The 25,057-nt window shown below is 41.4% G+C and overlaps 1 protein-coding gene across 2 annotated transcripts in view; it reads left to right on the forward strand.

The window, feature by feature from the left end:
* Positions 1-25,057, forward strand: part of SLC8A1 (solute carrier family 8 member A1) — a gene marked incomplete at its 5' end in the record, with an annotated part of 323,496 nt that overhangs the window by 11,472 nt on the left and 286,967 nt on the right. For both annotated transcript variants that reach the window (XM_080813957.1, XM_080813958.1), the window contains one exon: positions 7,910-9,741. In XM_080813957.1, the coding sequence (XP_080670083.1) occupies positions 7,910-9,741 (1,832 nt within the window). The remainder of the gene's footprint in view (positions 1-7,909; positions 9,742-25,057) is intronic.

The following is a 25,057-nucleotide window of genomic DNA, read 5'->3' on the forward strand; positions in this document are numbered from 1 at the left end:
TCTCTCAATGCCTGGAAAGTCTCTCCGTTTCTGAGATTCCGTAGCAATGAAAGAGTTCTGTTCCAGAAAGGAGACTCACACCCTGACGTTTGTAATCCACGCCCCACCCCACCCCCCGCCACTAGAATGTGATCTTCTTGGAGGATATTAACTTATTCATCTTTTAACACGTATCTGGCATATGTGAGTGGCTAAGAAAGCTTGGCAGATAAAACCATGAATGAATGTGTTGTTTTCCTGTTTCTTTGAATTACTTACTGGTTTAAAAATTAAAAAAAAAAAAAAAGTCTTGACCCCAAGACAGCAGATTTGTGAGCTACGTTGAAATTCTTGAAAAAAAAAAAATTGATTTATTGCTGTCAGAGCAAAGTATTCCCTTGTTATGCTAAAATTCAGTATTATTCTCCCCAGACCCACCCATCTTTCATTTTAGTTTTGCTTGCTCACTGCTAGGATTTTTTTCTCTAGTTTCTTTTCTCCTGACCAAATGGAAAAACCTTGAGATTATTACATGACTTTGGAGTGATTTCAGACCTCAGATTTTAGCTGATGATCCCCCAAATGGATCAGCTTTCCCTTGCTATGTGATAAATAGGAGTGCTTACAAAGCCCTTACTCAGGGGTTGGGGAGGTAGGAGACAGGAGCTGCAGACGTGAAGGCTCTGGAGGAGGCAGTACAAACTACATGCATTTGTTCAGGGGGAAAACAGGGCCCGTGGAAAGGTTACTCTGTGCTAAGAACCGAAGTAGGGGGCTCCTTGCTACCAGAGGACAGTATTGCTCACCTGGGAAGCGAAAACAAGCAAAAAGATGCTGCCATTTTGGAATGCGCAGTGGCAATGTGCTTTCCAAGTGTAAGTGCCTGGATTGAAATCCTAGTTCACCTCTGTTTGTACAACTTTAACCAGTTTACTTTTATGAACCATTAGTTTTTCTCATTTATAAAATGAGAATGATACCACCTCCTTGCCGTATTGTCAGAAAGGCCAGGGACAGTGAACACAAAGCAGTCGGTGAAGCACCTGGGAAAAAGCGAGGGCTCGGTCAATGGCTTCAGTCATTATTGTCCTCAGTGCCAATTTATGACAATAAGTGAGGCCCTCATTTTGGCCTTGGCACTGGCAAAATGAATCTGAGGACAGTCCTGGCCCAAGATAAGCACAGCAGCTTCCCTTTGAATTCCTCTTTATTTAGTTAGTTTTGAAAGACTCTTTATTCCCCAGCTTTCTTTCTCTGACTCCTATTTTCATACCGGTATGCAGAGTTAATATATTTAAATTTAAATTCGTGATGCACTTTCCCTTTTATGAACCTTCTGTAATGGAGCTGATTTTTTGGTTGGTGCCTGACCAGATGTCTTCTTATTGCACTGGAAGGAGAAGATATGCTTTGTTGAGGATGTCTGAAACATCAGGACCCTCTCAACACAGCAGATGAACTTGGCATTCCAAAAGAAATCAGCAAGCTAGGGCTCATGGAGGAGGACCCGCCCCCAGGTGCTGCGGGAAACTGCAGAGTCCCCCTTCTCTATGCTGAAGGTCAGTTTTTCCAGCCTGAGGTCCTCTGCCCATGAGCCTGAATCACATTTCCTCTCCTCCACTTAACCCTAACATTGGCTTTTCAGGATGATACTGGCATCTGCTCATTTTAGGGGCTTCTGCTTTAGTCAGGGCACATTTTTCAGTGCAAATGCCTCGTCCCAGCCCCCAGATTCTGATTCACCTTCAGAGATTTGGTGAATCAGCCCATGACCCTATGAAAATGATTTTATTCATTCAGTAAGCAGGTGCTACGTGTCTTTTATGTGCCAGATTCTGCTCTAGGAACTGGGGACCCATCAATGAACAAAAGAGACAAAAATCTCTGCCTGTACAGAATTTAACATTTATCAGAGAGAGAAAGGCAATACACAGACCCATCAAATAAATTATATTAGCACATAAAGAAGAAGAAGTTCTATGTAGAAAAGCAAAGTAGGGGAAAGGGCCATGGGTTACATCTCATGACTTTTCAATAACTTCTTCATTATTTAAGATCCTAAATTCATCTTTTATTGGCTGCTCTGCCTGACCAATCACCCCAGTGTGTTCCTTTGATGAATGAGGTGAGTGTTTTCTGACCTGGCCCAGGATCCTGGCTGTAGTCTCAAACGTTCAACCAGAGGGCTTGAGCCCCTTATATGAACTCTTGCTGCCTGTACTCCAGAGGACCTGTTCCAATTTATTAAGCAACAAAAAGGAAATTCTCTCTTTGAAAAGAAGAAAAAAAAAAAAAAAAGGTAAGAGCAGAGAGTCCTTGTGGGACCAGAGCTCCTCTGTAACTCGTGGTCATGGTCTGTTGGCCTGAGGTTGGGTGTCAGAAGAGTAATTTGCACCCTGGATGGATGGTCAGATAAGGAAAATCATTCTGGCATCATCTCTTTGTCTAAAGGCATTCGCCAGTGCTTGTCTCGGTAGTGGAAAAGAACTTAGGGTTGCTTAAATGTTGCCTTAGAAACGGATGAATTGCTAAGCTTTGATGCTTTCACTCAGCAAGAGTTACATAGAAGGGAATTCCAGGTCCTGATGAGGGAGAGTCAAGGAGTTCCTTTGAATCACCCCAGCTGCCAATCATTGGAATGAGATTCGGCCGCCTTTGTGCACGGGGCTCGTGGGAATGCCAAACGTATTTCTTCTCTCGGGGCCGGGTCCTCCTTGGTGGTCAACCCTGGCTCCAGCTTCCCATAAGGAACCCATTGCTCTGCTGCCTGATGAGTATTTAGGCCTCTGCAGTGGGGAGGAGGGGGCTCTTCCTCACCCTTCATAGAAGCCGTTTGCCAAAAATCTGTCTTGCAGGTACATGTCCCCTTCCCCTAACCTGTCCCTTCAATGCTGGTGTCTGGGCTTTCTCAGTTGGAGCTCTTTTCCCCATCCTTCATCATGTGCCGTTCACATTCCTCTTTATGTGCTACTGCAAAAGCACATCCCTCTGTAGGAGCTGGGGTTGTCTGTTGGCTTCAAAATAAAGAATGAGCAGAAGACACTCTGGTTCTTCTTGCTACGGTGCTGAAGGCTCATTCGGATGACATAACGGCTATTCCTGAGCAAGAACCGGCTGAGAACGTAAGAGTTGTTCGGCAGGCACCATGAAAACCAGCCTACCCTTGTTCCAGAGTTCAGGTGACCAGGGCAGAATATAAAAGAGCCAGGGAGCACAACAACATACTAGCAGCCTCTTTCCTGCTGAATTTTTATGGAAATATATATGTATATATATGTATATATATTTTTTAAGATTTTATTTATTTATTTGACAGACAGAGATCACAAGCAGGCAGAGAGGCAGGCAGAGAGAGAGAGAGGAGGAGGAAGCAGGTTTCCTGCCAAGCAGAGAGCCCGATGTGGGGCTCGATCCCAGGACCCTGGGATCATGACCTGAGCCGAAGGCAGAGGCTTAACCCACTGAGCCACCCAGGCACCCCTGGAAATATATATTTGAGGAGACGGTGGGGAGGAGCTGCTTGAATCTGACGCTGGAGGAAAGACCCTGAAATGAAAGAATGAAGAAGGACCTCTCGTTTAGATGCTATCTGCCCCCCCCAAACATTTGAATTTGGTATTAATTTAATAAAAGAAGAAACTAAAGTCCAGAGAATTCTTTCCCTTACCAAAAACCTGTATCAGTGATTTCACAAATTATAATACTGCCACCTTTTGAATATAATTGTGATGTTTTGGACTTAACCTCAGAAAGCCCTTTCCTTTTTCTCTGATCGGAATTTTTACAGTTGAATCCACTCTTAGACATCTGTACCCTTTTGACTAAGAACTGTTTTGAGATGTGGGTTGGGGGAGGGCTTTTTTTTCTTTTCTTCCTTTTTTTTTTTTTTTTTTTGGCTGACCTTAGAGATTGCCCTGAGAAATATGTAGGAAGAGGTGGTTGGGTAATTGCTAAATACTGAACAGGTAAGGGGCAGTGGTTTCTGGGCATGTCAGCTCACACATTACATCACAGCTATGGATGCCTGTCTGTTGGAGTCTCTAATCCATAAGATAAAAGCCAGGCTATTGGAAACCTTCCATGGAACTTTTGCTACTGAGGCCCTCCTTACCCTGCATGGAAGCCAAGAGATTTTCCAACAGGTCAGTCCAAGCCCAAATCCAATACTCTCTGAGATGATTTCATACACTGTCAGGGATGCTCTTATCAGGGTTTGGATCTTAGTTCAGGAATTTCCTATCTGTATGACTTTCTGACAAGCACTTAACCTGTCTGAAGCTCAGTGAACCCATTTCTGAAATGGGCTAATAATATCTACTGCAAAATGTCATTCTTAGGACACTGCATTGCACAACTCCAAGTGGTGCCATTCTCATGGACCATAATGGAAATGGCAACACCAGGAGCTGTGTAAAATAACGCTTGTTAGTGTAAGTATTAGATATAATACTACATGTAAAGAATTTAGCATAGTGTCTGCCATCGTGTTTATGAATAAAACCTACTGTTAATCTCTTGGACAACTGACCGTGATTTGCTGTTGTGCCATTTTGACCTTTGCTTCTAAGAAACAAAATAGTTTGGGGCACAGAAAACACAATCCTGAAAGCCCTGGAGGTAAGAAAGTGTTGTCATGGTCAGGAAATGGAGAGAATTTCCATATTCTAGAACTTGGAGGCTAGATCCTAAAAGGTCTGAACAGCCTATTGAAAGGATTGGGTTTGTTTTTAGGGCAAGAGGCAACCAATGAAGAGCTTTAAGGGGGAGGTAGAGAGTCATATCTGTACTTTAGGAAGCTCATTTTGCCTGAAATGTGAAAATGGAAAGATGAGATTTGGCAGGAATTTAAAGGAAGTGATTGATTGTATCAGTTCTCGAGTTGGGCACAGGTTGGAATCTCTGTTCTGGGTTTACTCTCTCTTTTCCACACTACTCTCTGGGAGCAAATACTTAACCTTTCTGATGCTCACAGGTTCCCAAGACATTTGGAATTGTAAATCTTCCAAAGGGTCACTACAAATTGTTTCCTTCTCCTTCTTAAAGTTGAGATCTCCACTGTGTCATTTTTTATACCTGCCAGGGATTGAGATCAGTTGCAATTCTGTTTTTTTTATAAAAGACAAAAACTGTTCTCCTTGTTCCCATACTTATCCCTGTACTCTTCTTCTTCTTCTTCTTTTTTTTTTTTTTAAGATTATATTTATTTACTTGGCAGAGAGAGAGAGACAGTGAGAGAGGAAACACAAGCACGGGGAGCCGGGGAGGGAGAAGCAGGCTCCTCGCTGAGCAGGGAGCCTGATGTGAGGCTCCATCCCAGGGCATTGGGATCATGACCTGAGCCTAAGGTAGGCGCTCAATGAATGAGCCACCCAGGCGCCCTTGTACTCTTATTCTTCATGGAACCAGCAGAAAGATGTTTTTAATAGGAAAATCAGCAGATACCACTCTTCTGATCAGAACCTCCCTGTGAGTCCCATCTCTTTCACAGTCAAAGCCAATGCCTTATGGTAGCCTCCATGCCCCTCATAACCCATCCACAGTCTGTTCCCAGCTCCAGAGCCCTGTTCCCCTGGCTCATGGCCCTCTCATCACACTGGTTCCTCTGTGGTTCCTGGACTATGCAAAGACAAGTCCCGCCGGGTCTTGGCATTTGCTTGAATTCTATTCCTGTAGATATCCACAAGGCTTGGTCTCTTACTTCCTTCAGGATTTTGCTCCAGTGTCGCCTTATCAGAGAGGCCTTCCTTAGCCATCTAGTATAAAATCCTGTGTGCTGTGTGTGTACACACACACACATACACACTCACACATGCAGACTCCTTGTCTTACTTAACATTGCTTTCTGCCCCATCCCTCTAGCACTTTTTAGCATCTGACATTTCTATTTATTTGTCTGTTTCTTCCCCAATAGAATATATGGTCTGCAAGGACAGAGACTTTGTTTTTGTTGTTTGTTTGTTTGTTTGTTTGTTTTTAATTCTCTGAGGAACTCTTAGGTCCTAGGAGAGGGCCTAACAGGTGATACTGAAACACATAGTTAGGCAGCACGCATAAATATTTGTGGAATAAATGGCTCATGATGGAATTAAAGTTAGACCTTCCACTACTCTTGTAGGTTGCTTCAGTGTCTCCTTGTTTTGAGTGGCGATCCCACCCAAGCCCTGTAATGACTGATTAAGTAGACCCACTGACCATGAATCTTGGCATATTTTGAAAAGACGCTTTTTCTATTTTTTCAGCCTTTTATGTAGAATGTAATTCTGCCATCACAACATTCTGCCGTGGCTTGTCTGAGAAAAATGTCAGAGCTTATCTCCCCATAGTGATGAGCTAAAAGGAGCTTTAGGCAAATGGTGGGCTCTTTGAGGGTCTGCCAGAAAGTGCTGGACTGGGGGCTCTGCCCAGGCCTTGGTGAATTTCCACTCCCTGCCATGAGCAGCAAACCTGGGCCAGAGAACGTAGGTGAGTGCGTGGGTGGCTCTCAGACCGCCCCAGGCTATGGAAGGTTCCAGTCTAGCTCCACTGTGAACTTTTTATCAGGCCATAAGACTATGTTCTGACTCAGGACGCCCCCTTGCCACCACTTTGTCTGATGTTGGAACTGGCCTTCTAGGCCGGAATTACCCTGACTTAGAGCAGACCCTCCTCTCCGTCAGCACCTTACAAAGCCTCAGGGGCAGAAGTGATATCTGGGCAGAGAGGCGTTTTGCCTGAGCTAGTGGGTGAATTCAGAGCCATGGTTTCTCAGTCTGCCCCTTGGCCTCGTCTACCAGGCCCTGTGTGGCTCGGTGACTCTCCTGCTCGATCTGTAATTGCCTGCAGCCCTTCATCAGATGTGTAGTTTGTGGTCACTGCTGTTCTGCCACATGAGCTAATTTAGTTGGAATTACTGCTCCTGTATTTTTTTTGGTCACTTGAACCCTCTGTAGAACTAATATGTGTTTTAGAATGACCGTGGAAAGGATGACATCAACCCCGAGAAGGAACATTTTATGACTGGTAAAGCTGATTTCACAGCCTGCCAGACAAGGGTCTTAACACACAACTAGACCCAGGACTGTTATCTCCCTTTCCTGCTGCAGACAGCCGCAGACTCTAGTGTGAGATCTGTCCCCAGATGTGGAGCGCTGTGCTTCGAGACCCAGGTGCCCAGCTGCTAACATATCAGGAACACTGGGCTTGCTGAAAATGAGGAGGAAATGTGCTCTCAGCAAAATGCGCTTTTCAAAACTGTACTTAATGTGCGGAAAGATTGCATTACAGAAGATTTCTTTTCCCCCTCAAGTACAACTTCCGTTGACTTCGTAGGAAAGCTTGAAGAGATCTCTGTGTTTCCAAGTCCATTTGGTGCAATGGGACATGATTTCAAAAACTGCGGTACAAGGTCTGCTCCAGAATTTAAGATCATCAAAAGGCCTTGTGTTGGCTAGGTTTTTAGAGTCTGAACTTTAAAGCATCAGTCTTAATAACGTGGTTTGGGTAATGAAATGGTTTCTGGAAGGTAATTGTACTAACCAAAGTTTAAAAGAAAATCTGCATTAGCAACAAGGAGAAAATTATTTAATGCATCAAAAGGTTTTTTTTTCCTCCCCTTATTGGCTCTTAGCATGCATAACTATGTATTCAACAAGGCAAGGTTATAATTGAACTTTTCATTTCCAATAAGTCAGTTGTGTACATTGCTCAGTGAATGGAGACTACAAGTAGAAAATCTACACATGGAGAGATTGAGTTGTAAATTTTTCAAAGGATTGCTTAATCACTGATGGGTACTTAGAATAATTATTCACCATAGGTATTATGGTAGTCAAATTTAAACAAATCATTGGTCAAAGCAATAAAAATTAGTAATTGGTCATGCTTGGGATCTGGCTCTGATGATGTGATTTTTTTTTTCCCCACCCTCCCTCCATCTTATTTTTGCCAGTAGTTTGGGACACTTGGAAGTCTACCATTGTACAACATGCTGCGGTTAAGACCCTCACCTACCTTTTCGATGGGATGTCATCTGTTAGCCATTGTGGCTCTCTTATTTTCCCATGTGGACCTTATAAGTGCAGAGACAGAAATGGAAGGAGAAGTCAATGAAACTGGCGAGTGTACTGGCTCATATTACTGTAAGAAGGGGGTGATTTTACCCATTTGGGAGCCCCAAGACCCTTCCTTTGGAGACAAAATTGCTAGAGCTACTGTGTATTTTGTGGCCATGGTCTACATGTTTCTTGGAGTCTCTATCATTGCCGACCGGTTCATGTCCTCTATAGAAGTCATCACATCTCAAGAAAAAGAAATAACCATAAAGAAACCCAATGGAGAGACCACCAAGACCACTGTGAGGATCTGGAATGAGACGGTTTCCAACCTGACCTTGATGGCCCTGGGATCTTCCGCTCCAGAGATTCTCCTTTCGGTAATTGAAGTGTGTGGCCATAACTTCACTGCAGGAGACCTGGGTCCTAGCACCATCGTGGGAAGTGCTGCATTCAATATGTTCATCATTATCGCCCTTTGTGTCTACGTGGTCCCAGACGGAGAGACGAGGAAGATAAAGCATTTGCGTGTGTTCTTTGTGACAGCAGCCTGGAGCATCTTTGCCTATACTTGGCTTTACATTATTTTGTCTGTCATCTCTCCCGGGGTCGTGGAGGTCTGGGAAGGTTTGCTTACCTTCTTCTTCTTTCCCATCTGTGTCGTGTTCGCTTGGGTAGCAGATAGGAGGCTTCTTTTCTATAAGTATGTCTACAAGAGGTATCGGGCCGGCAAGCAGAGGGGGATGATCATTGAGCATGAAGGAGACAGGCCATCTTCCAAGACTGAAATTGAAATGGACGGGAAAGTGGTCAACTCCCACGTTGACAATTTCTTAGATGGCGCTCTTGTTCTGGAGGTTGATGAGAGGGACCAAGATGATGAAGAGGCCAGGCGAGAAATGGCGAGGATTCTGAAGGAGCTCAAGCAGAAGCACCCAGAGAAAGAAATTGAGCAATTAATAGAATTAGCTAACTACCAAGTCCTAAGTCAGCAGCAAAAGAGTCGAGCTTTTTACCGCATCCAAGCTACTCGCCTGATGACTGGAGCTGGCAACATTTTAAAGAGGCACGCAGCCGACCAGGCAAGGAAGGCTGTCAGCATGCATGAGGTCAACACCGAAGTGGCTGAAAATGACCCGGTGAGTCAGATCTTCTTTGAACAAGGGACCTATCAGTGTCTGGAGAACTGCGGTACCGTTGCCCTGACCATTATCCGCAGAGGTGGCGATTTGACTAACACTGTGTTTGTTGACTTCAGAACAGAGGATGGCACGGCCAATGCTGGGTCTGATTATGAATTTACCGAAGGAACTGTGGTCTTCAAGCCTGGTGAGACCCAGAAGGAAATCAGAGTTGGCATCATCGATGACGATATCTTTGAGGAGGATGAAAATTTCCTTGTGCATTTGAGCAATGTCAAAGTCTCTTGTGATGCCTCAGAAGATGGCATCCTGGAAGCCAATCATGTTTCTACACTCGCTTGCCTCGGATCTCCTTCTACTGCCACTGTGACCATTTTTGATGATGACCACGCAGGCATCTTTACCTTTGAGGAGCCTGTGACTCACGTGAGTGAGAGCATTGGCATTATGGAGGTGAAGGTATTGAGAACATCTGGAGCTCGAGGAAATGTTATCGTTCCCTATAAAACCATCGAAGGGACAGCCAGAGGCGGAGGCGAGGACTTCGAGGACACTTGTGGAGAGCTTGAATTCCAGAACGATGAAATTGTGTAAGTTGTTTTTTTATACCTATGTGTGGGGTCGAGTGCCTTGGTGGATGGGAGAGTGGATGCCATTTTTTTTTTTTTTAAACTAAATGGCACACAAGGAATGGAATATTTGCTATATAAGACCACTTGAAAATGCCCCCTGCTGTGCCACACTTATCAATCTGCTCCATATAGAGATCTTAATTTGGTTCTATTTTTAACTTCTGTACTTTTGCATAGTTTAAGTACATTATAGCCGTTATGATAGAATGAGTTTTGTGGCACAATTTATCAAACCGCTTATGATGGGTTGGGAAATTTGTATTCTAGTTTGAATCGCATAATACACACACAGAAAGGGAATACTTATTTATTTATTTATTTATTTATCGAAAGCGAATATTTAGAACATTACATTAAGTCCCTAACTTATTACTGAGTACAAATTGGGAAAGCTTAAAAAGGAAACACCTTCGAAAAGAATTTCCTGGCTACCAAGGCTGGCTGGAATGATTTTTTTGCTGCTTTTATCTGATGCTGTGTGTTTGTGACGAAGTAAGATAATGTTTCTGCTTACATGCTAATGCTTAATTAGGACTTAATGACCAGTCCTGCTTTTTTTAGTCTTACGCCAATGTGAGAAAAGTCATACAGCTCTTATGGAGTTCTAGTCTGATTTTATTTTCCATGGTTAGGTAAACCCTTCTACCCTACTGATAGAGCGATGGGGAGAGAATACGATTCTGTCCAAGCCTCCTCGTTGACAGGGAACAGGTCAGAGAAAAGAACTGGGAGCAGTTTACTCTTCCTATTGGCACTTCATGGTGACACTTGCTCATGTAACACCAGGTGCCTGGTTGTGCAATGATTCTGCCTTTGACAGCTGCTGTTTAGAACTGTTCCTCCTCCCTTGCCTAAGAGGGGGCATTACACTCACCAAATGTAAGCCAGAAAGTTGACTCAACGAGCAGTGTCTAAACGGGAAGGAAGGAAGGAGGGAGAAAAGGAAGGAAGGAAGGAAGAAAGAAGGAAGAAAGGAAGGTAGGATGGATGGAAGGAAGGAGGAAAAGAAGGAAGGAAGGAAACTATAATATTTGCAATACAACGAGGACATTACAGTGATTGATCATGTTGGTTGAATCATTGGCAACTTAGGAATTTCGAGGAAAGAAAAAATATATGTAATACAGTTTGTTCTAAAAATGGTTAACTCTTGCATAAACGTTATGTGATGTGTCAAATGCCAAGTACATTCTCTCCAAAATGAAATTTCTCTTGCTAAAAGAAGAGGGTGGAGGGGGACGGGGGTGGAAATGGGCAGAGAGAAGAGATGTTCCTGCAGATGCCTTCCTTTTTACCTCTCTTTGATATTGTATTATAGAGATGAACTATTACTGAGTACGGTATCATGACGAAATCAAAGCAGAGATTATAATATCCACCTTCAGACGTGTGGGGGTAACTTTGGATGAATATCTGTTTTATGTTGATTCTTATATTGTTAATGTTCCACGTGTTGAGGTGGGTTTGGTTGGACATGTATTTTACTGAAAGATAGTAATATAGAAGCAAATGAATATCCTGCATACTTACAGAAGGATTTTCCCAGAGGCCTTGTATTGAATGTGATCCTGCCCACAATTAGCTCATAAACTTGAATCCTTTGTTAGGAATTCTTTCTCATTATATTTTCTAATCATTTCAGTTACGGAACCCTGTCGTATTAGATGGCATTTGTAATCCATGTAAAAGTATATTGCATGTTACTAAAGGAGTATTGAATATTCTTAAATGAACTCACAGGGTAGCACTTAAATATGACCCAATGGGTGTTTTGTTTTGTTTATTCATTTTACTTAGGATGTTTTCTCCTGAAAATTTGGTCTTGCTTTTTGTTAAAAAGAATGGCTCTGTACTTATTTATTTGAGAGGCAGTCTTTCCTTATCAATTCTGCTGTCCAGGACTTTACCAAACTGTAGATAAATAACCTTTTTTGGACACAGTGTAGAAGAGGAAGAAGGAAAAAAAAAAGATTGACAGTGATTTGATGGGATAATTTATTCTGCCAAACTCCATTTAAAACGTTCACCCTATGCCATTAAATTGATTTAATTCTTGCTAAGGGAGGAATATTGCCAAATTCCAGCTTTAAGAGATTTAAATATCTTGTGAAAATTGGTAGGATGGGTAGTATTATTGGCATGCCATCTGTGTGTGTGTGTTCTTAGGAGTATTCTAGATCAATCACTAGCTCCTGGTTTAATAAAAACTCTTACTGTATTTTATTCACTAAGTTGAAATATGAAATTTTAGAAATGTCAAACATCTTACTTATCAGTGGGATAAAATTACAGCCCTCCATTTTTTCTTTTTTCTGGAATTTTTATTTTAAAGAGTCTTCATCCTGACATTATAGAGTGCTGACAAGCTTCATAGATGCTTACTACCTCTGTTGCTTAAATAAATTTGTTTAGGTGACTGGGACTTAGCCTTCAGCTAGGCACCAAGGATTTCAATAGAATGCTTCTAGAAAAACGTGATATTATCAAAGGTCCCTTGTTTTTCTCCTTCTTCTCCTTCTTTTCCCTTTTCTTCATGGGTCATTCTTCCCCTGGAAGTTGTTTCTAATGCCAGGTCCACACAGTCAGACCCAAGTGACAGAGTTTGTCATCAGCTGGACCATGCGGACTTCAACCCAGTTTTTCTTGAAGAATGAATTTATGTCTCAGCCAATTACATAATTAATCTTGAGAGGTGACTTTCTTAAAAACCTACAATACAGAGCTAGGACTGTTGAACTTTACTATTTAAAAATTTAAACTATTTACTATTTAAAAAAAATCTTTTTTTGCTTTTCTGTTTAATGTTGTGCACAAAGCCAGAATTGATGGTTCTTTTCAGAGCACCATAAAAAGATGCTAGGAAAAGCCTGGATTTAAAGCTTACCTATTTTAAAAAGCCATAAAGACAGGTAGATAGTTTTACCTTGGGTCCAGTGTAATCAGGGATGGAGATCAAGAGGCAGGCAGCTTTACTGGTTCTTCAATTTCAAAAGCAAGATAAATTCCTAATCTCTGATTTTATTTTTGTAGAAGTCATTTGAATTTATAATATAAGCATCTCCGTACCTATTCATTCACATTTTTATATAAATGAGTTGAATTATTTCAACTCGACCTTTTTTAAGATCAAAATCTGTATCTGAAAAAGATACTGATACGTGATAAGTGGTGCTTGTAGTCTTAAATAAAGTGTATTCTCAGTAAGGCATTTTCATATTACAATGCAAAACCCATTAATAGATATAATTAACAGTTAGTATGTGCTTTTGTATAAACTCAATCAATGACAAATACTAAGCCCATGCCAGCTAATCTTGACTTTCAACAGGGCATTCTGTCTAATGTTAACAGCTAATAAAAAATAAATGCCAATTTGATTTGTGGTTTGGTAGGTGATATCCACAAATTTGAAGAGCCACTAATGGTTGTTTTTTAATGATGCTAGTTTAGTGGTAATAATTATTACAAAATGTTGTTTGGTCTTCCAAGGTCTAACATGAGCTTGACTGTTCTGGAAAATGTTAAGGTTAATTAACTAATGTAGATACAAATCAAATTCAATTACTTAGTTATAACCCTATAACAGTACTTTTGGAGGAGGACTCAAAAGATCATGAGCATTTACTATTACCTATTTAAAATATAGAGTTGAAAGATGAGGTGTGTAGGTTGGAAAATGCATGGAATATATTGCTCAACAAATCAGTTTCCTGGGTGTTCCTAGCTACAACGTAATTTATTAATCAATGGATCTGTCCAAAATTAATTTTGCTTTAACAACTATTATGTTTTCAAGTATGATTGTGACTTTTATTTTTATGTTGTTAGTCACCGTATGGTACATCATTAGTTTTTTGTATAGAGTTCCATGATTCATTGCTTGCATATAATACCCAGCGATTGTGACTTTGTTAAGTTTAGGAAATACGATATGCAAGATGTCCCAACAAATATAGCTATTTGACACTAAATATTTATATTGCTTTTTCTGGAGAAAGAAACAGAAAAGAAATAAAATTTCAGTATTATATAGGTTCTATGGCATTATTATTATTATTATTATACTCCAGGAAGAAGAAATACTTTGTTTTTGCTACCTATATTACCAGTATTCTATTCTTGCTCTATAGAATTCCAGGGAGTAAAGACCTAGCTTTATAAGAGAGCAGTTCAGTTCAGAGAGTAGGACAAATATATAAGGCAAGAAAGCAGCGAGCTATTTAAAAAAAAAAAAAAAAGATTAAAAAAATTAAAAAAAAAAAGATGAAACAAAGACTGTGAGAAAACTTCAAGTGGTCAGAGCAGAAGAATAATTTTGTATCTTTAGGGGAATCAGAAATGATGTAAAGCACTGCAGAAAATAATGCTAGACAGGAAAGGACATTAGTACATATTTGAATTCAGCACACTCAAGATTTACTTTATAGAAGAAGAATTTTATTTGATACATTTAACCTATTATAATGATGGAACCATGATTTTGTATTGACATAAAACTTTCTTAGGTAATATGCTGATGTAAGAAATTTAGATGAAATGATTTTAGGATTTTTTTTTTAAAGATTTATTTATTTATTTATTTGACAAACAGAGATCACAAGTAGGCAGAGAGGCAGGCAGAGAGAGGGGGGGAAGCAGGTTCCCTGCTGAGCAGAGAGCCCGATGCGGGGCTCGATCCCAGGACCCTGGGATCATGACCTGAGCTGAAGGCAGAGGCTTTAACCCACTGAGCCACCCAGGTGCCCCTGATTTTAGGATTTTAATGAATTTCTGCTTTGGTGGATTATCTTCTCAGACTGGAATATTTGTCTCTTCTTAAATCCAAACCACATGTAGTATCATCTACAAATCTAAATTATAAGTACAAGAAGTGTTTTTATAAATGCATATGTTTTCATGAATGCAGAACTATTACAAACATAAGGCAGGGTAAGAGCCAAAAAATATTTTGACTTCCCATTCAATATTGCCAGAAGCCTAAATTGATTATGTGCCGCAGGGTTGTTTACTATGTCAATCAGATTGCCATGTTTACTGTGGTAATCTCATTTTCCCACTGCTAATTAGAGTTTAGGGTTATAATGTAGTTATGTAAAGAAGTTTTTCTTAGCAAATAAGAAGATATCGTAGTTCAGACACACTGAAGTGTTTAAATTATGGACTCTTTTCTGAATCATCATTCAAGGTCATTCCATAGGGGGATGATTGCTTTACTTGGTTAGGGCTAGAATAGAATTTCTGTACCAATCACTCTGCACATGCTTAATAAGCTACTGATAAAGGGCCCAGTACTGGGCTAGTCGTTACGAAGGGAATGGGAGAAATCTATTCCTTATACTCTAAAATGGGAGATGATGAGATAACTCATGTTTTGATAGATACACACAACTAAATTTTGGACAAAATATTTGGAGTTGCTTTTGAAGGACAGAAGGCATAACCAGAGAGAAAAATATGTTTTTTAAGATGGAGTAGTATCTTGGTAAACCTGAAAGTATGGACCATTTCACTAAATAGACGGGATGGTTATCAAACTGAATGAAAGATGCAATGAACAGTCATTTTCTTTAATGGGATTTTAAATCATCATGAAGGTATTTAAGTTAATCTGAGTATATGTCCCCTTAAGCTAGTCACAGAAGAGCAAACACCTAATGATTCTACTTACATGAGATAGCTAAAATATTCACTCCTTGAAACAGAAAGCAGAATTGTGGTTGCCAGGGGCAGAGGGAGGGAGGAAAGGGAGGGGTTCAAATCAACATGTATAACGTTTCAGTAATGCAAAATGAATCAGTTCTAGAGAGCTACTATACAACAACATTGAGCCTGTAGTTAGCACTATTGTACTGTGCACTTAAAATCTGTTAAGAGGGTAGAGTTCAGGGTGCGCCTGGGTGGCTCAGTGGGTTAAAGCCTCTGCCTTTGGCTTGGGTTGTGGTCCCAGGGTCTTGAGATAGAGCCCCACATTGGGCTCTCTGCTCAGTGGGGAGCCTGTTTCCCTCTCACTCTCTGCCTGCCTCTCTGCCTACTTGTTATCTCTGTCTGTCAAATAAATAAATAAACTCTTAAAAGAAAAAAAAAGAGGGTAGAGCTCATGTTAAGAGTTTTATATTAAATTAGGTAAATATAAATAAAAGAGCTGATCTACTTTTTACAAAAAAAGCTCAAGTGCTTGTCCCTCTCTACCAGATTGCCTCTTGTATTTCTAAAGAAAATTTACAAGATTTCTAATAACACGTGGTCAATATTTTGTTTTGCACCTTGTGAATTAGTGATTGATCTCTAGGGATGCTTTTGACTTACCTGAATCCTGTTCCCCCTTGAGCAGCCCTTAACCCATTGCACCTCCCCCTCTTGTCCCATTTTTTCAGGGTTAGCAGGGCACAGCCACCCTCTTGGTAAAGACTGAGCAGGTTTTATACTAAATTGTTGAAGTGGGAAGCAATTTTCTTTGTTTTGTTTGTTTTGTTTTGCTTTTTTCCTGAGGACACTGGTAACCTGGGGAGGAGACTTAGGCAGCTTAATTCCTTTGAATGAGCAATCTTGAGGGTCTAACACCTATGGTGGGGTTATTTGTTGTTATGCTGCTCTGTCTTTACTAGCTGAATTGTAGAAACTTGACTGTGGGTTTCAGTGTCTTGAGAACAGTAGAGGCTTTCCCATAAAATAGCTCCATCATGTTCTGTCGTGGTTCCTGACATCTGCTCATGGGAGATTCATTCTGGGGGGAATGGGGAAGCTGTTAGGCCCCTATTACATCATACACACCACACGATTCTTAAGTGTTATCCTTGCGAGAGGATAGAACAGAAGTGGCTTTGGGCCAGGTGGCAGGAAAGAAAGAGAGGACAGCCAAATGCAAGGTGGGTGAGTGGCACTAGCCATGATCTTTGTAACTGCTGAGGGCGAGCCCGCAGAGGGGAGCCCTGTGGAAGGTGCCCGTCAAGGAAGCAAGCGGCTGCGGTAGCTAGTGGCTTTAGCTCCTGGCTTCCCACACGGCCTTGTGCTTTCTGCTCTGGTAGTGGGGAAGTCCAGAAGGCCCTGGGAGGGAAAGCAAGCCGTCAACAATATGGGCAGAATTAAAGGAAATCTCCTCCTTTGCTTCCTCTCCTGGCTCGACATACTGCCTACGTAATGCTCATCTATTTGCCAAAGATTGAGCCAGCCGGGGCTCATTCTTCTCTCAGGCCCATACAGCTGTCTCACTGTAGAGCCAGGCGAAATAAACAATGGCTTTTCATTTCCTGCCTTTCTCCTGAGGATTTGTGCCCTAGATGACATTTTCTTTCCTTCTTATAATGTCTCCACAGGGTCAGATAGGGGAATAGACATTGTGTTCTTCGGTGACAGCAGAAGAGAGGGAGGCAGGGGGCAAAACCAGAGCCCAGCACAGAACTTTGCCTTGCAGGCTGGTGTTCATGACAGGGCACCCAGGGAAATTTCCTTATACCTGGTGATTCAGATAGTGATGAAACAGCCTGGGATATTTTATTTCCAGGAGACTTGAGGCATGGGGGTTCTGGAGTTCTGGGTACTCTTGAAGCCCTGCAATGACCCTTGAAACTAAGACCACTCCACTTTTCCATTTTAGACTCCCTGAGATAAAGATGGACTTAGAAGGAATCCTCAACTTGGATTCCATACCCACGTTTGAGCTCTACCTTTGTTTCCTCCGAGCTTCGTGATTTTCAGGAAATGACTTGCGCTCACCTCACCTGTAAAATGAGAATGACAGTGGTAGATGGTGACAGGGGTAGTGGTGATTGGGTGGTGATGGTTGTGATGGCAGGGGGAGGGGTGGAGGAGGTGGATGTGATGGTGGTGGTTATGGCGTTGGAGGTGGTTTTGGATGTGATGGTGGTGGTGGTAATGGTGCTGGTGGCGATGGTGGTCATCGTGCTGCTATTGGAGGTGATGGTTTTAGATATGGTGCTGGTGCTGGCGGTAGTAGTAGTAGTGGTGGTGGTGGTGTTGGTGTTGGAGCTGGTGATGATGATGGTGGTAGTTGTGGTATTGGTGTTAGAGATGATGGTTCTGGATAGGGTGGTGGTCAGGAGGTGATAATGTCAGTGGAGATGGTAGTGGTCTAAGATGTGTTGAGAGCCAGGTTTCATGCTGTTTTTCTTACAACGTTCATTTTATTTCATTTTCACAACAACTCTATTAGCTAGGTGCTTTTATACTCCTTTCACAGATGGAGAACCTGAGGCTTCGAGAGTACTAACTTTCTTAGCGTCACACAGCTAGTAGGGATGGATCTAGAATTTAGTGGTAGGGCTGCCTGACTATAAAATCTGCAGGGCTTCATTCGGGGTGGTTCTCCTTCTAAACGACTTTCCCAGGTGAGGATGAGCATGTGGGGGAGGGGGCTTGTAGTGTGGTGATCTCGACTGCAGCATCTACTCACGTGATTCCGAAGACGAGAAACTAGAGCAGCCGTCTATGTTTTCTAATTGCTGAACATGCATGAACCACACTGTACCCCACCTCCACTCTCTGTCAACCCAGAAGGGCCATGAGTAAACTGAGTGTGAAAGGCAAGAAACATGCTAATGGTATAATCCTTCCATGTACCTGACCTGTTCAATTATTGTCCATTCTTTTGTCTCTTGTGGTATTTATTTTCCCTTTGTGCCTAAATAAAAAAGAAACTTCTTTATTCGTAACTATCTGTCATTGCCTGCACTGGCCTTGTACGGTGTAACTTCCTAACAAGGCTGAACAGTGAATGTAGCTTTTCTCTGTTCTTAAAATAGTAGTTTCTTGGTGGATCTTTCTTATGTATGTTACGAGACAATGTAAATTAATGACGACAGAGCAGCAGTACCAGAGGATGCTTGTTACCTTGTCAGCACAACCAACAGCTTACAAAGTTCAATTCTCTGTCCCCCCAGTAATGGTAAGAATTCTGGAAGTTTTCTAGAACAAGGGACGCATGTGGCACTTCCTCTGATACAAACCTTCTCAAGTCAAATGGAAATTTTAGATACTTTTTAAAAAGCCCAATGCCAAGTCACTCTTGCTTCCAAACTATATTTTCTCTCGGGGACAAGAACAGTAACAAAGAAAACTTCTACTTAAAATCAGATGACTGTCAAATGATAACTTGCATACACTCTATACAAAAATCAGTGTTCATGTGTGTCTGTAACTATTTTGCTTGTTGAATAGAGTAGTTTTATTTTATTTTATTTTTTTTAAATCTTGGAGGTGAATTATTGGTCTGTTTGGAGTAAACTTGTTGTCAATGTGTTTATAAATATAATTAATTATAACCTCTAACAGAAGCCTCCAGAGGTTCTCTTTCAACAGGGAAGTTTTCTCTTACACACATACACATGCACTCATTTGCCAAGGTAAAGGTGAGAAAGTAAAATTAAGTCCTGTTTACAGAGAGCTTAATATTTAGGGCACAATTAAGAACAAAAAAAAACAAAAAAACAATTCTCAGAGGATAGCTTTCATTCTCACACACAAAATGTTATAATCTTGACACAGTTTTAAAAATGAGCTCTTTAGTTCAAGGTGTGTATCTCCAAATGTGAGATTTAGGTATTAGTTGAAAGAGGGAGAGAGATGGGAAGGAGAAGGGTCAGAAGGGGGAAGATTGGGGATCAAGAAAGGGGTAGCAAGGGGCCAGAGGCAGAGGGAGTGGGGGGTAGGGCAAATGGGGGCAGAGAGGTGTGGTGACAGAGGTGTGGAAACTGAGAAAGGGACAAAAGGAGGAAGCAAAGAGATAGAGTGGGAGGAGGAGAGCGAGAGGGACAGGGAAGGGGAAAGAGGAAAGGAAAGAGAAGAAAGGCAGAGAAGTATATCCAGTCAGAGGGAGGAGGAGGACAAAAGAGAGCAGTGGGGAGGCAGGGGCAGAGGGAGGCTCAAAGAGTAAGAAAGGGAGGGGTAGGCAGATAAAGAGCCAGGAGGGAAGAAGGGAGGCAGGCAGAGGGACAGAGACAGATACAAAGAATTTGCAACCCTGATTAGATTTCAGTTATTACTAAAACGAAGTGAAGCCTGAAATTAGTCCAGATTCTTGCTCAAGCAAACAAAAACAGTAGGAGAGTACGAAAGTCGACAGGGGATTCACTCAAGCAGCTTCTTTATTAAAAATAGACAGCAACTTTGTCCTTAAAACCAAATGTATATACAGTTGCCTCAGTATGTTTGGGGAGCCAGAAGAAGCTTATGGAATCTTCTTAGGTCTGAGAGAACGGGTTGGGGTGCTACTTTTTCACTGGTTCCTGCTTTCAGCAAATGTTTTAGGAGCACCTGTTCTGTGTCAAGGTCATTGCAAGATTACAGAAGAACAGTGGAGACAAAGATGTGGTGCCGTGGACCTCATGTCTCTGAGGTGGAGATGCAGATAACTCAGTCAAACACCAGTGCGGGTGTTTCACTACCCCGGTGACTTTCTTGGCATTCTCTCGGCGCTCTTAGCACTGATGGGGCTCTTGCTGGTGGTTAGGCTGAGAACAAATGATAATGAGCTGGCAGCGTCGCCTGGCCATAGCCACTTCTGACAGCAGCAACCCACCCAGTGCCTGCTCTTGGTTCGTAGAAGTGATGGACTCAGAGGGGTGTGGTGTAAGGAAAGGCGGCTATATTGGTTTCACCTGGCTCTCACTGTTTCCTTATCCTCTGCGTTATTTTTTTTTAAAAGATTTTATTTATTTATTTGACAGACAGAGACCACAAGTAGGCAGAGAGGCAGGCAGAGAGAGAGGGAGGGAAGCAGACTCCCTGCTGAGCAGAGAGCCCGATGCGGGGCTTGATCCCAGGACTCTGGGATCATGACCTGAGCTGAAGGCAGAGGCTTAACCCACTGAGCCACCCAGGCGCCCCATTATCCTCTGCGTTATTGAGGGAGGTTATGCCGCTCAGTGTGAGTCCTTCTCCGAAATGATATTATATTGAGCATGAACAAGCAAGGCTATTGCAGACACCATAGCTACCTAGCCCAGGGATTTGCTGGGGCTCAGTGCCTTCAGGGTCTCGGACTCTGGTAGGCTAGTGTCTCAGAATACCCTGACATGCTATTGAAGGAGGACACCCAGATTACCAAGGAAAACAGAAAGGTGCGGAAGGTCTCTTTGAGTTGCTGTTAATACGGACAAAAGGTGTCTATATGGATGAATTCTGGGATACTTTTAAACTGATGTATTATAGGAGGTGATTCGTCTGACCTACATATATTCTCTAATAGAATGGTAGAATATGAATAGTATTAAATAACATATTAATAACATAATCAATATAAACATGAGTATAGATAAAATATCAAGTATCCTAAAATAATCACATAAAGCATATCAAGTCCTCATCTGGATGGGTACCTGGCAATATCTATGGCTAAAATATCCTGTAAAACTTCATTGTTTGAGTGACAGGCATATTCTGTAGGTTTGAATTCTTTCAGGAAAGGAGCATCTTTCCTAATATCCCATAATAATTCTTCCATAATTATTGTATAGTGTGATCTCTTAAATTAATCTGTTTTTGTTTGGGTTTTAATTTGACTCATTCCTGCATACGAAACCCTTGAGATATTTCGAGGTGGATCTGGGTCTTGGGCCCTACAGTAAAGTGTTCCAGTGTTCTCGTCTACTGATTTTTGAGTCCTTGCATGTGCTATATATATTTATTACATATGTAACATAAATATAGAAAATATATTTTTTCCTTTTTTTATAGGGCATCAGGGAATCAGTGCACCAAATTCTAACTATGTGCATTTTAAATTTGTTGCTTCCCAAACTTGCACGTAGAATAAGTATGCATGGTAGGTATTCATGGTGGACACAAATGACAGCCTTACAAAGTCAAGTGCTTAGCATCTTGCTTGGTGGATGGGTTTCCTGACAGTTGTAATGGCCACCCATAGGCATCTTCTGCAACAATGTAATAATGATCGAGAACACAGGCCCTGGGGCCGGATTAGCAGGAGTTTAAGTCCTCCTTCTCGTCATTCATAGACTGCCTAAATGCATAAATGTTTAGCCTGTTTCCATTTCAGTTCCATCATCTGTAGAATGAGGGTAACAGTACCTATTATAAAAGATTACATCCAGTTAGCCAGTACCTGCCTTATAGTAAGTACTTAGTAAATGTTCGTTGTTATTGTTGCTGCTTTTAATTCCTTCCCAGATGATTGTTGGCACAAGTCTAATGTAGTCTTGCTGGGAAGTAGGCACAGGTGCTTCTCCTCTTACCTTCCCTTTCTTAAAAAAAAAAAAAAAAAAAAAGCACCCTATTGGAATTTGTGATTATGGGCACTCAAGGCATACAGTTTTCTTCTAATACCCTAGTAAAAATGATAGCTAGGGAAAGTGATCAAAATGATCAAAATTATAACAAGATGCTGTCCAGAGTGTGCCCCATCAATGAAATCAGCATTTTGGTGGGGAAGGGGAGGAAAAAAATATAAACATGGAGTCCGGGTTGCTGGAGTTGCTGGGGAACGTGGGAACGGTCAGAGAGAAGACTTTTTCCTTTTACGTAACACTGTACTATTTACAAGGTGCCTGCATGTCTGTTTCATCTTCACACCAACCAGGCATTAGCACATCTATTTTAGGGCACGGGGAGTGCCACAGTGATTAATACCTAATAGGAGCTCAACAAATGGTTTTTTATTAGACAGCAGAAAGCCAGAAGGAAGCAACAAAGACGTTTACAGATGGGAAATTTAAGTTCAGAGAGTTAAATGAATGGTTCTAAGTGGCAGGACCCAAACTGGAAATGAACTACATGCACAGCTCCTCTGGTAATCTTGACATGCCCCCCTCCCCCCCCCCGCCCCCCAAGAGTAGTCTAGGACTTAGCCTGTGGCTCTTTCCTATGCTACCAGCAAGTCCAGCTCCGGAGAAGCTGCCTGGCTGGGTACCCGCTCACACCCATAAACTTTCATGGTGTCTATTCACCTTATTATCCTTTTGAAGAGTATTTTAACAAGTTTCCTTCTGGATTGGATTGTCCAAGGAGGGAAAAATGTGTTGCATTTTGATTCCCTGTGCCCTGCATCTCTTTGACTCAGAGGGCTGTCTTTGGTGATGATAGAAATATGCCTGAGAAGTTTTCATAAGATGTACTGAGTCATTCAGGATTAGAGTTGGGGGAGGGTTATGATTGAAACAGTAAGGATAATAATATACTGTATCGAAGTAGTGGGATGTTCACTTTTCTTACGGCTTCTGTGAAATGAAATTCCTCATGTGATGCTGCCAGGATCATGTTCTTACTCTTAGCCCAGAACAAAAAAGGTATGTGGAATGGGTGATTCCTGTTCCTTTTGCTGCCTTAAAAGAAGCCAGTTCCGTTAGCAACTTACCCATGAATCCTCCTCATACCTGACATGCCACTGTGGTCCTTATTGTCTAAATTGATCTTTATTCCTCACCAGCTGTGATACTGCATCCATCCATGTATTAGTGGACCATTTAATTCAACATAAATCTGTTTAACTTCTTTTTTTTTTTTTTTAAGATTTTATTTGTTTATTTGACAGACAGATATCACAAGTAGGCAGAGAGGCAGGCAGAGAGAGAGGGGGAAGCAGACTCCCTGCTGAGCAGAAAGCCCTATGCGGGGCTCAATCCCAGGACCCTGAGATCATGACCTGAGCCAAAGGCAGAGGCTTTGACCCATTGAGCCACCCGGGTGCCCCCAAATCTGTTTAACTTCTTAATTGTGGCTTATTTTCTGCTTAATCTAGAGATTTGAAGAGTATCAGGAGAGTCCCCCTCCCCTTTTTTTTCCAAGCTCAGAATTTACTGGGGAATAAAAGAAATATAATTACAATATAAAGTGATATAATTCTGGGACACCTGGGTGGCTGAGTTGTTAAGCGTCTGCCTTTGGCTCAGGTCATGATCTCAGGGCCCTGGGATCGAGCCTTGCATTGGGCTCCTTGCTCAGTGGGGAGCCTGCTTCTCCCTCTTTCACTTCCCCCTGCTGTGCTCCCTCTCTCTCTCTCTCCCCCTATGTCAAATAAATTAAAAAATCCTAAAAAAGAAGAATAAAGTGATATACTTCTGATGATAGCAAGATATACAAAATGCCACAAGAGTTCAGTAACTCTGGTCCGTAATTTACTACTTTAATTTCTTGTCTTCTTTCCTCTCTTTTTCTATTTTTTTAATGATCCCAGGACATGTTTGTTATTAAAACAAAACAAAACAAAACAAAAAACTGAATCCTCTCAGTAATTGTGGAAAATATGTGGAAATCTCATCTGAGCCGTCTGGAAATGTAATAATTTTTTTTCACAATTATGACCATACTGGATATTCACAGCATGTTGACCAATTCCTTGATGGAAAATAATTCCTAAATAAACATGGTTCATCTGAATCTGTATTGGTGTAGGACAGACAGGGTCATCAAATATATATTAAACCTTCCTGCAAGAAATTTCAGTGTGTTAAAATCCATTAGTGAAACTGCTTCTCCTGAATGTATTGATAATATAAATTCTGTAAATAAACATATTTCCCTGAAGTCAGATGCACAGTCTAATGCAACTCAGTAACTAACACAGAACATAAATCTGTGTTAGGAAGGAAATAAAAGCTCTTAAAAATGGATTTTTTACTATAGTAGTTTTAACAAGTACCTTGCTTTGAAGACATTTCTATTTTAAAAAATTTTACCTTTAAACTCTCAGCAAAACTTAATCCTAACACTTGCTTTAGAACAATTAAACTTTATATTACACTGAATGTTAAGAAATAAATCTTGATCACGTTTTTCTTAGTTAAACTCAGAAGTCCCGGTGATGGCTTATGGGCCAGTCCTCCCCAAGTCCCCACTCTTCTTTCGTATTAAAGTCTGTTGCATTAAAACCGGGGACAAGATGCAGAGCCAAGAGAGCCTGCTTTGCATTATTTCAAGAAGCAGTCAAATATCAACAGTCCAGGAAATTTTACAATGCTGATTTAGAGACAGTACTTTACCTTGCCCCTGAGAGAGAAGTTGCTAAGTTAAAATTTTCATTTGGGCGTCTTTACTTTTTCTATGTCCCTTGCCCTACTGGAAAATGTACTGCTTAGGGAAAAGCAAGATTTTGATCACTTTCTCCCTGCCAGGTGTATGGTCATTACTAAAATAAGTAAAGAGTATAATGCAGGAGACAGTGGAGTGCAGAAGGAAGCACACGTGTTTGACCTGAACCCTCAGACCTAGCTCTGCACTAATCAGATCTAAGGCTTTGGGCAAGTCATTTCCTTTCCCTGAGCTTCCATTTTCTTGAAAGCAAAATCAAGGAGTTGAAGTAAAT

This window comes from Martes martes (genome assembly GCF_963455335.1).
Source record: "Martes martes genome assembly, chromosome: 9".
NCBI lineage: Eukaryota > Metazoa > Chordata > Mammalia > Carnivora > Mustelidae > Martes > Martes martes.